The sequence below is a fragment of the Notolepis coatsorum genome (genome assembly GCF_963971535.1).
Source record: "Notolepis coatsorum genome assembly, chromosome: 10".
Lineage (NCBI taxonomy): Eukaryota > Metazoa > Chordata > Actinopteri > Aulopiformes > Paralepididae > Notolepis > Notolepis coatsorum.
The window spans coordinates 112,908,766-112,921,129 of record NC_140174.1 but is presented as its reverse complement, the minus strand read 5'-3'; the positions used below and the strand labels follow the sequence as shown (position 1 = coordinate 112,921,129).

Genomic DNA, 12,364 nt, shown 5'->3' with positions numbered 1-12,364 from the left:
AGATCACCGTCCCCGTTGCGCTATGCGCATCCGTGACTGGGATCACCGTCCCCGCCGCACTGCGCGCAGGTTGAGACCGTGCGCCTCTCCCCTCTTCCCTCACACAATCTCGGATTAAGTGGCCCTCCTCCCCGCAACGGAAACACCTTGAGCTTCCAGAGTTCACAAAAACAACGTAATCAAAATCATCAACTCTTAATTTCAAAACCAAATCAATCTCCTCTCTGTTGTTCTCGAGAATCATTAAAACCTGGCGTCTATGTGACACAACATGTTTTAACAACGGAGACTTGCATCCAGATGACAGTTTTCTTATCGGGGAAATTATCTTCCCATACCTTGCAAGTTGAGTTATCAGTACTTCGTCACTTATGAACGGCGGGATGTTATTTATATTAACCCTTCTGCCTGGTGTGGAGAGATGCTCCACTGTAATAAAAACATCCCCGATATTGATCCCTGATTCAACAACAGAGTGCACCTTCTCAAGGCAATCGAGAAAAATGACAACACAACCGCTCATCCTCGCGGCTGATTTCACACTTTTATGTCCAACGACTTTACCTATTGCCAAGCTGCAATCCTCTACGGACACATTAGAAGCATCAATCTTTACACCATGCTTCCTGCTCATTTTGGCAAACTCCATACTGGCGTCTGACGTCAGCCAGCAAACCAGCCTGGCCGACGCGACTGCCAAACAAACAATACACTCCCACTTAACCCTATACACACCAAAAACACACAGCAAACCAACACTACCCTTATAAAACAATACCCCATAAACAAATTACCAAAATAGACAGATAAAGATAGAAAAAAAACTCACTACACCTCCAACCTCTCCAACCTCTCCAATCTCATTCCCAGCATGCACCGAGAGAGAGAGAGAGAGAGAGAGAGAGAGAGAGAGAGAGAGAGAGAGAGAGAGAGAGAGAGAGAGAGAGAGAGAGAGAGAGAGAGAGAGAGAGAGAGAGAGAGAGAGAGAGAGAGAGAGAATCCCCGTCTGAGCTGTCGTCGACAGTTGATGATGTCACACACTAGACTAGGTCACTAGGATGCGTCGTCTATACTTTCCGACGACCGTAGCTCCATTATGTCAACAACACGGAGGCAGCCAGCCTGGATGGATTGCATGAAGCGATATAATTAAGAAATGAATAACCAATAAATGTGAAGTTATCTTTGAACCCCTGTTGTCAAGCGTCTTCAATATACCCCCCCCCTCCTCACTAATGGTACTGGTGTTGCAGAGTCACTTTAGTTAGACACTAGTTTAGCGTTAGCTGAACGGCTAACTGGCGTTAGCCAGAGGCTACTAGCTTTAGCATGTTGAGCAATTTCTATTCATGTCTCCTCGACTTCCACTGTTTGTTGATAACTGTGACGCGGCTCTCGCCTTATATGTAGTAGCGAAGCAATAGTATCTGCTGTGTGTGTGTGCAGTCACAGTGCACTGCTGACAAGTGGATGAGAGGAAATTATATCAATGCATCGGTTTTTGATGATGCAAAGACGCTACAACAAGATGCATCGCGAGTTCAGCCTGACATTTTGCCGACGCTGGGACTTATTCCACCGGTACACTTGCCCAGAGTGAGTGCTCAGTCGATTGTTCCCGCTGATCATACCTGCTGAGTTCTCACTGCTCAGCTCGCGTGAGTGGCGTCATCACACGCCTTGGATAATTTAGGAGTGAAATGCGAATCCAAGGCTTGAAAGCACTACTCGCAAGCCCGCCCCCAGATAATATTTACCAATCGCAACGGCCAATTAAAGGGGCAATTCGCGATGATATCATCGCAGTGTACAGCCCTGGAAGAACATACTGACTGAACTGTCCTGGGGGCGTCTATGCTTTTACCAACCGGTTCGTGTTTCCGGGTTCCCGTTTTGCGCTCTGATTGGCCACTGACCTACGCTAGTACACCCCCCTCGCTATGAGCGTAGAGAGAGAAATAATGCGTGGACACTTTGAAATGGGTACGCCCTACTGCCTCCAGGAACAGCTGTTTCCGTGTGACTTTATGTGCGCTAAAGTTCAAGTTTAAAGTGCTTAGAAATGCCGGTAAATGCCGGTTCATTCATGCTTTGAGGCACGCTTCCTGACAGGATTTTATAATATTGTATTTTATAATATTGTAGCTTGACAATTTTAAGAAACTATGCTCTCAGCCGAGAGTCAAGAAACGACGCTCTCAGCAGTCACTACGCTCTCAGCCGAGTCAAGAAACGACACTCTCAGCAGTCATCTTATGCAGCATCACCTTTCACATCAAAACATAATATGAGAAAGTCCACATTCCAGAACTACTTTTGTTTTGATGTGAAAAGGGATGCTGCACTTAGCACCGACTGAGAAAGTAAACATTACAGTTCTACTTTATAAAATGCTAACTGTAAATACAGGGAACAAAATAAGCACCCGCCAAGCGCCAATGGCATGTAGATTTAAAGTTTGGCGAGTAAAAATGAGAGGTCTGCCCGCCATCTGGCGTGTAGTTCATATCGTATACTCTTATTTTGAAAATCCTGTGCGGGTCTCATTTCCGCCCCAAGCGCAGCATCAGTCATAATATCTATGGCTCCGTCAGCTAGCAACGTTTGGTTCATATGATACTCCTATTTTGAAAAAACCCTGTGGCAACTCGACGAGTCATATCCGCCCAGTCCGTGCTATTGTCTGCGGCGCAGGTCGGTCAAGCAGAGGAGCAGCGCTACACAGCAGTGTGGCTATTTTGCGATCCGAAATAAGCCTGTGGTGTCAAATGCATCTAACACGCTTTGCATCGTCGCCATTCCTTTATGCCCACATCGCCCGAAATGAACGTTAAGTTAGCGTAAGCTAACAAGCTAATCCTGATCAGAGGCAGAGCCAGAGAACAGCAGACAGTGTGGACTGGGGAAAGGGTGTGTGTGTGTGCGTGCGTTTGGAAAGACGATGAAGTCAGTCAGGACTGGAGTATATTATAGTAAACTGAGGATTACTGAGGATGGACAGATAATGTTGATATTCAAATATAAAAAAGTTTCGAGAGGAGTGGAAGTTTGAAGACAGACTAGACTGTAGGGATGCACGATATTGATTTTTTGACACCGATACCGATAACTTTATGCTCCTCAAGCCGATAACCGATATTTATTGTATTATAATTTTTTTTTTAATGTATATATATATATATTTTTTTTTTATCAATTTTTTTAGTATTTATAAGCTCCGACGTCATCGGTACTGCTATCGGTACTCGAGAAATTATGGAGTTTTTTTTGAGGAATTTAAACGTTGCAAACTAATCTTGTTGGCCGTTTTCTATATCTCTCCTGCCTCGGTGTCTCTGCCTGCGCGAGGAGCGGGCTGTGCTCACACACACACACTCACTCACACACACACGGGTGCTGCCGAGTACAGACAGCTCTGCTCTCATCATGGCGGACAGAACGAAACGTTCAAAAGTCTGGGTCTATTTTACTAAAGTCGATGCTGACAACGCTCGTTGCCACAAGTGCAACAAGACATTTGCCAGTAATGTATAAGCGCTAGGGGTGGGAATCACCAGTTTCATCATGATACGATACGATATCGATTCTTTGGACAACGATACGATATTTGCCGATATCACAAAGTCTCTCACGATACAATACGGTTAGATTAGATTCAGGTGCCTGCAATCGATATGAGATGATCATATGCCCATTTAACACAATCAGTAACATTTAGATCAACTAAAAAAAGGTAACGAAAATATCATTTGACATTTGTATTTTTGAGCTCTTCCAGACATTTAAAGGAAAATCAATCTATTGTTTTTAATACAAATAGACCTCCTGTTCACTGTAAAGTGCCACGTTTTGATATATTGAGCTTTAAACTTTAAGCTCCATTTTTTGGAACTCAAAACTCACAACCTAAAACCCCTCCCTACCTCCCTCTCCCAAACCGTTCCTACAACAATTTGTTGATGTTGCATGATCATGTATAGGCCTACATTTATTATGTATTATATTGTTTATGTTTAAATAACATTTAAACATCAAACTCCTCTGACCTCATCTGGTCTTTCCAAAGACGCGCGCACACACACACACACAGAAAGGGAGAATGCTATGCTGTAACGTCTACACACACGGAGCTACTGCTGTTGTTCTTGGGCGGATATGAGACTCGCCACAGGATTTTCAAAATAAGAGTATCGATATGAATCGATCTTATTACATTGCATCGATCCGATTCGATCGTTGATAATTACATCGATGTATCGATCTGGATCGATGTATCGTCCCACCCCTAATAAGCGCTGGTACTTGTCAATGTGGCTGGCGGGGAGCTAACGTTATTAGCCTGAGCTCCGAGTAGAATAATGGCCGACAATCCGGAGGTAAATAAACGAACGAGAGCTTCTGATTGGTGGTAAGAAGAAGAGGTGCGTGCAAGCGGTAGGACGTAATTGGCAGATCGACAGTCTGCCTCCGAATGTAACGTGACTACGTCACAGCCAAGAAAGGGAGCGCTGGATTTGTGAAAAACTCCCTGTTCCTAAACCACACGCTGTCAGTCGTACCACAGTACTGGCAAACGGGAGGAGGCTATAATAAAAACAAGCGCCCTTCATCCAAATCCACCCACACCGGATTTCTTTTAACCAAAAAATGTATTATATATTATCGGAGCTATCAATAACGTTATCGGGTTTATCGGGATGACGTCATAATTGCTGATATCGGCCCGATAATTATCGTGCATCCCTACTAGACTGTCAATATGATGCGGGGGTGGTGAGTTGAAACAGTGTGAATGAATGAAAACTTTATTTAACAGATTGCAGAATGGGTACAATACAGTACGGCTCAATACACACAATTGTTAAGGGAATGCAGACCAGAGAAAGACGTTTGTCTTGTTTACATCAGGGTCCCCCATTGTGTGTGTGTGTGTCCCAACCGACCCCACTTCTATGTTTCAATAAATTATTTGCATTTAAAACTATTAACGCTGACTCATTCCTTCAGTCCACTCAAAATTATGCTAATATTCCTTATGTTGTTTATGATATTAATTAAAAATACCATATGAGAGTATTAGTAATAATAACACATGGCGATATACTAAAAAGCTATTTATAATTTTTGGCTGGTAAAAAATCTGCCTGGCTGGTAGTTTTTCAAATCTACCAGCCAAATGGCTGGTAAGTCAAAAAGTTAAGTTTGTTCCCTGTATGTTTGTCAATGTTAACACTTTGATCGCCATGGGTTAAATTCATAATTTACCATCCCTCGCCATCTCTATTTGTCTATGGAGAAGTTCCCCTTCTTTGCAGGGCTATAACTTTTTAAATTCTATTGCTAAATTGCCATTATTATGGCCCATTCAATGTCCTATATGTATTGTTCAGGGTGTAGCAACGTTAAACTTTTTCATTCACATATTCATACTAAAATATGGTCTAAAGTAGGGCTGTCCCCGACTAAGGATTTGGATGGTCGACTAGGATTGGCCAAAATGTGCCGTTAGTCGACTATTGGTCGACTTGTCGACTTAAAAACAAAAAAAAAAAAAAAAAAGGCTGTGGGCTTAATGTCTGAAGGAGTCGACTGAAGGCTTCTTGTCCTCTGCAAAAGCATGCAATTGGTCCACTGATGGATACATCTTAATATTTGTCTAGTCTAGTGTGTTCATTAGATGGGTGAAATCCTCTTTCAGTGCCTCTGTGCCTGTTTTCATAGGCAGTTAGCCTCTGGTATGTGTGCCATTAGCGTTAGCCACGCTTCTAGGCCTCTTTTCTTTTGGAAAGAATGATACAAAAAAATATTAATACCTTTTTTTTTTTTTTTATTATTATTATATTCGACTAAGAGGTTGGCCAGTCGACTACGGCCCCTTTCGACCGATTAGTCGACTAATCGATTAATAGGGGTCAGCCCTAGTCTAAAGTATAAGTATGTTTTTATCGTTTTCTGCAGCTTTCTTCAGAACGTGATTTATAGCCCTAAATGCATTATATTGATGATCAAATACAGTTTGGTAGGAATCTGTGCGAGATAAAAAAAATTCAACTGGATGTGCTTCTAGGAGTTACTACATATCATCTGATGATGACCGGATGGGCGGGGGATCGTTTATAATTCCGTGGGCAGCGTTAGATGATTCATCCAGAGTGGGTCATATGTTCATCATAGCAGTTTATATGGAACACGTTAGAATATAACGCTGAATCTTACCGTGGCTTCCTCGCGCCGCTGGCAGATGAGCGTGGAACAGAATTTTTTCTATTATGGGATGGAGAAATGCCCGATCCATTTCCAGGTTGTATAATAGTATATACGTCCAAATCATGTTGTTTTTTCGAGTTATTTGCACCGATCGATGTTCACTGTGTCAAGACGGAGTCTATCTAACGATAGCGAGTGCCCGGACCACATATGGATGAGCACTACCGGTTCAAAGGGTTATTTCCGGTTGGCGATCTGCCGATCGGCCACCAGATGGCGCTCTTGAACCGCTAGAGAGTTGAGTGGAGCTTTGCAGTGTGTCTCAGGGCTCCGGAGGGAAAATATGATTTCGATGACAGATTTTTGAAATATTGACATCAAAGACGAGTTACGGCGTCTTCGGCAGAATGAGCATGGCTAGGAATGACGTCTTAACTCGTCCACGGCGATCATAGTGTTAATATGCGAAAGTCCACATTCCAGTTCTACTTTTGTTTTGATGTGAAAAGGGATGCTGCACTTAGCACTGACTGAGAAAGTAAACATTACAGTTCTACTTTATAAAATGCTAATTGTAAATATGTTTGTCAATGTTAATAATATGCGAAAGTCCACATTCCAGTTCTACTTTTGTTTTGATGTGAAAAGAGATGCTGCATAAGATGACTGCTGAGAGCGTCGTTTCTTGACTCTCAGCTGAGAGCGTAGTGACTGCTGAGAGCGTCGTTTCTTGACTCTCAGCTGAGAGCTGCTAATTGTAAATATGTTTAAGTCCACTCCACATTACAGTTCTACTTTTGTTTTGATGTGAAAAGTGATGCTGCATAAGATGACTGCTGAGAGCATCGTTTCTTGACTCTCAGCTGAGAGTGTAGTGACTAGAGCTGCCGCGATAACTGCATTACCGCGGTATCGCTGTTACATCACGCCCACCGCAGAGTTAGGCTGAATACCGCATCACCACTGTTTTTTATAATAATAATAAAGTTCCCTGCTCTCGTTGGGCTTGCGGCTCTGCAGATATACCCTACTCCTCTGTCGAGGTTCCAAGCGACCCTATTGGGTAGAAGTGGTACCAGAAAAGTCACGTGAAACACTGCAGACCACTGATTGGTCAGAAGAGAGACGCGTCACACGTTGGAGCGTCCTGCACAAAAGCAGAAAGCCGCCATCTTTACTGGCTCGCTAAGTAGGGCTGGGCGATATGGCCTAAATATGATATCACGATATTTTCTGACCTTTCGGCGATACACGATACACATCACAATGTTTTTCTTTTTTTCCCCCAAACAATTCATTATGAGGCTTACCAAGAAAGTATTTGAGTTTGCAAGCTAACATTAAAGACAAAATAAAATACCCATGCATTTAGCATTTTTATATTATATATTAGATTTAGATTGGATTATTAGATTATATATTGCATATATTTAGCAATGAGATATTATATGATTTAGATATGAAATATGATTAATTGAAAATGGGGGACCCTGATGTAAACAAGACGAAAGTCTTTCTCTGGTCTGCATCCCCTTAACAATTGTATGTATTGAGCTGTACTGTACCCATTCTGCAATAAATAATCAATAATAAATCAATCAATCAATAGCATTTTAGCATTTTTATGAAACTACTGTATATTTGTATGTCTCTAAATGTTTTGATGAATTGAAAATGGAGGACCCTTATGTAAAAAAGCCAAAAGTCTTTTTCTGGTCTTCATCCTCCAGTCCACTGTTGTTGTATTGAGCTGTACTGTATTTCAATCATTCAGCCGGCAACAGAATAATTTTGATTGACAGTCGAGTCTGCCAATTACGTCACACCGCTTGCACCCGCCCTGCTGTTCTTAGCACCAATCGGCAAGCGCTATGCGTTTTTTACTTTCCTGAAAGTCCTCCATTGATTTTGACGAGAGCTCAGCTCAACGACAACAACAACAACAGCTCCCCGCGGCCGACAAGTGATTACCAGCGCACCGCAGCATGACTAAACAAGGCATAATGATTTTACTGCAACGAATGTTATAATAAAAGCCTTTCCATACATCTGTCTGATTGAAAACTTTATTAACAGACCGCAGAATGGGCACGCACAACTCAGCACGGGCTGAGATATGAACAGTAATGCTTGCTATCTATGTCGTCATCGGACGTTGCTATGTTTGGGTAAATAGTAAATACGCTGATGTTATTGAACGTGTAACTATATAACGTTAATGTCACAAAACGAATGCCTTTGTTAATAATAAGTAGTAACTTTGATGCAGTAGTGTGTGTGTGGGGGCGGCGTTGTTCAAAAGTTTGAACGGGTGTGGACCAGATTGACTTGACACAATCCTCTTGGGCAAAACATCACGATATCCACGATACGTTAAAAAAGTGTATCGTTAATGAACTGTACCCGATATTTATATAATATCGTCATATCACCCAGCCCTATCGCTAAGTAAGGATTCATTCAGGATTTGTTTGCAACAGGACCAAGTGCAATAAACAAAAAAGGATGGATTCACTGTGTATTCTGCCTCATTTATTGATGAAACAAAACCGACATCAACCCAATTTACCACCGAGCGGAGAGTAGTGTCACAAAAATATGTGTTAAGCTTGTTATTGTTGTTGCTAACGTCAGCAGATAGACACGAGAGGTAACGTTAAACCCGGGTTGCTTGGTAGAATAGACACAATGAGAGGTGACGTTCGCTTTAGCAGAATAGACAAAACGAGAGTCTGGTTAATGTTGTTATTGATTGATTGATTGATTGATTGATTGATTGATTGATTGATTGATTGATTGAAACTGTGTTAAACTCTGGCTTGCTGCAAGCCCTCGGACATAGCTATGCTGCTCACGGAGCTTTCAGTGTACACAAGCGTCCCCACATGGAGACAAACTGAGTAGTACCTGCAGTGGAAAAGGAACGAAGTGCCAGGTACCTAAAGCGGGTCGAGTCGAGTAGGTACTATGCAGTAGCCATTAGACTAGAGGCAGGCTATATGCTATAAAGAGTAGGGGGGAAAAAATGCTTTCAAACTTTTTATTTTTTATTTTTTTTGTGCGGTAATACCGTCCGCGGTAGGAAATATTTCGCAAATTTGTGCGGTAAGGAAAACATCAATACCGCGGCAGCTCTAGTAGTGACTGCTGAGAGTGTCGTTTCTTGACTCTCAGCTGAGAGCGTAGTTTCTTAAAATTGTCAAGCTACAATATTATAAAATACAATATTATAAAATCCTGTCAGGAAGCGTGCCTCAAAGCATGAATGAACCGGCATTTACCGGCATTTCTAAGCACTTTAAACTTGAATTTTAGCGCACATAAAGTCACGCGGAAACAGCTGTTCCTGGAGGCAGTAGGGCGTACCCATATTCAAAGTGTCCACACATTATTTCTCTCTCTATGCTCATAGCGAGGGGGGCGTACTAGCGTAGGTCAGTGGCCAATCAGAGCGCAAAACATAGACGCGTCCTGGGGCACAGGAAGAGCATACTGACTGAACTATCCTGGGGCACAGGAAGAGCATACTGACTGAACTGTCCTGGGGCACAGGAAGAACATACTGACTGAACTGTCCTGGGGCACAGGAAGAGCATACTGACTGAACTGTCCTGGGGGCTGGGGCACAGGAAGAACATACTGACTGAACTATCCTGGGGCACAGGAAGAGCATACTGACTGAACTGTCCTGGGGCACAGGAAGAACATACTGACTGAACTGTCCTGGGGCACAGGAAGAGCATACTGACTGAACTGTCCTGGGGCACAGGAAGAACATACTGACTGAACTGTCCTGGAGCACAGGAAGAACATACTGACTGAACTGTCCTCAGGAAGAACATACTGACTGAACTGTCCTGGGGCACAAGAAGAACATACTGACTGAACTGTCCTGGGGCACAAGAAGAACATACTGACTGAACTGTCCTGGGGCACAGGAAGAACATACTGACTGAACTGTCCTGGAGTGTCCTGGAGCACAGGAAGAACATACTGACTGAACTGTCCTGGAGCACAGGAAGAACATACTGACTGAACTGTCCTGGGGTGTCTTGGAGCACAGGAAGACATACTGACTGAACTGTCCTGGAGCACAGGAAGAACATACTGACTGAACTGTCCCGGGGCACAGGAAGAACATACCGACTGAACTGTCCTGGGGCACAAGAAGAACATACTGACTGAACTGTCCTGGGGCACAGGAAGAACATACTGACTGAACTGTCCTGGGGCACAGGAAGAACATACTGACTGAACTGTCCTGGAGTGTCCTGGAGCACAGGAAGAACATACTGACTGAACTGTCCTGAGACACAGGAAGAACATACTGACTGAACTGTCCTGGGGTGTCTTGGAGCACAGGAAGAACATGGGAATTAAAGTGGATGACATTCCCCGTTAAAGAAAACCTGAAAGGTTTTCATCTGTCACTAACACTGGTGTCCTCAGTGGTTACACCCGGTACACCCCCCCCCCCCTCCTAATAGACAGTCTCCTCCCCACCATATGTATATATTTTCTCCCACCCACCCCCTCCTAATGTACAGTCTCCTCCTCATCATTATGTATTCTCTGTTAGGATCTCTGGGTAACACTAACAGTACTGTATATTTGCATATCGTATGTCACAAATGTAACAGTAATATATACCTGTATAACATGTATGTCCCTATGTCATGATGTCATGTATGTTGTGTATGTCATAAATGTCACTATGAATTGAAAATGGGGGACCCTGATGTAAACAAGACGAAAGTCTTTCTCTGGTCTGCATCCCCTTAACAATTGTGTGTATTGAGCCGTACTGTATTGTACCCATTCTGTAATCTGTTAAATAAAGTTTTCAATAAAGTCAATCAATCCTGAATACACAGTGGTAAACAGATACATCTAACGGGGGGAGAAAATGCAGGTTTTAAACTGTGCGAGTCAATATTTGTATTGTTTTTATTACTTGTAGTAGCTTTGACCCTTTTCTTATTCTCTGCATTGATTTGATTCTATCTATTGTATGCTCATTTCATGTCTATTTTTACTGCTGTGAAGCACTTTGGACTGCAATTCTTGTATGAAAGGTGCTATACAAATAGTGTATTATAGTCAGTAGTACATTTAGACTATTTTTGTATCACAAACAGTACTGCGTTTGTAAATCTGGTATAATGTCATAATAAATGTATAGATGTAGCAGTACTGGCTATCTGTATGTCATGTATGTTATGATGAATTGAAAATGGGGGACCCTGATGTAATTAAACAAGACGAAAGTCTTTCTCTGGTCTGCATCCCCTTAACAATTGTGTGTATTGCGCTATACTGTACTGTACCCATTCTGCAATCTGTTAATAAAGTTTTCAATCAATCAGTAGAGTAGTAGAATCATTACTCACCTTCGCTCGAGTCAACGACTCCATTCTGCAGAACGAAGGAAAGGCACACGAGTTGGAAACATCGATGGGACAGGAATGTCATCCTCCTCATCTTTTTCGGTGTGGTGGTGGACATGTCACCAAAAAAAAAGCCGACAAATAAAAAGGACAAACCCCCCTCCTGGGACCAAAAAAGTGTCTTGGTTTTTATCCAGGCGTCGCCTTCTTCCAAGCAGCACACATGACTGCTGTGACCGGAGGAAGAGAGGTCTTCACCTGGTCATTACAGTCACTCACTCACCGCCTCCTCCGCCTTTCAAACGGCGGTTCGTTCGAGGATGCGTTTTGTTTTGTAAGTGACGACGGCGTCGGTTTGAATAAACAAAAACAACACTGATTCACTTAATCGTATTATTGTTTACAAGGAGTTATCTCCTCTGCGCAGGAGTTCTCTCTCTCTCTCTCTCGCTCTCTGTGGAATGGCTGAAGCAGGGCCCTGCGCATGCGCACCAGTCGGTGTTCCCATAACCGGAAGCACCGAGCGCGCGCGCTTACGAAACAAAGCCGCATTTCTCGGAGACGCTCTCTGATTGGCACTGACTGACGCTCTCTGATTGGCCACTGACGCGTTTGCCCAATCCGTGACGAGCTGTGTCTTTGCCCATTTCCACGCCAAACAGCCTGCAAACCATAGATATCTATAGAACACTAGATAGCTTAAGGCGGAGTCACCAGCGTCACTGAACCGCCGCCATCTTGCTCCAGTTAGCCTTGAGTGAGAGTGAGTG

General features: G+C 43.1%; 1 protein-coding gene across 1 annotated transcript in view; it reads right to left on the bottom strand.

Moving 5' to 3' along the window:
- LOC311236166 (disintegrin and metalloproteinase domain-containing protein 9-like) overlaps nt 1–12,039 on the bottom strand; it is a 350,625-nt gene extending 338,586 nt beyond the window's left edge. Inside the window, exon 1 of the mRNA XM_084323795.1 lies at nt 11,598–12,039. Within this exon, the coding sequence (XP_084179921.1) occupies nt 11,598–11,712 (115 nt within the window). The 5' untranslated portion in view covers nt 11,713–12,039. The remainder of the gene's footprint in view (nt 1–11,597) is intronic.
- Nucleotides 12,040–12,364: the final 325 nt, after the last annotated feature.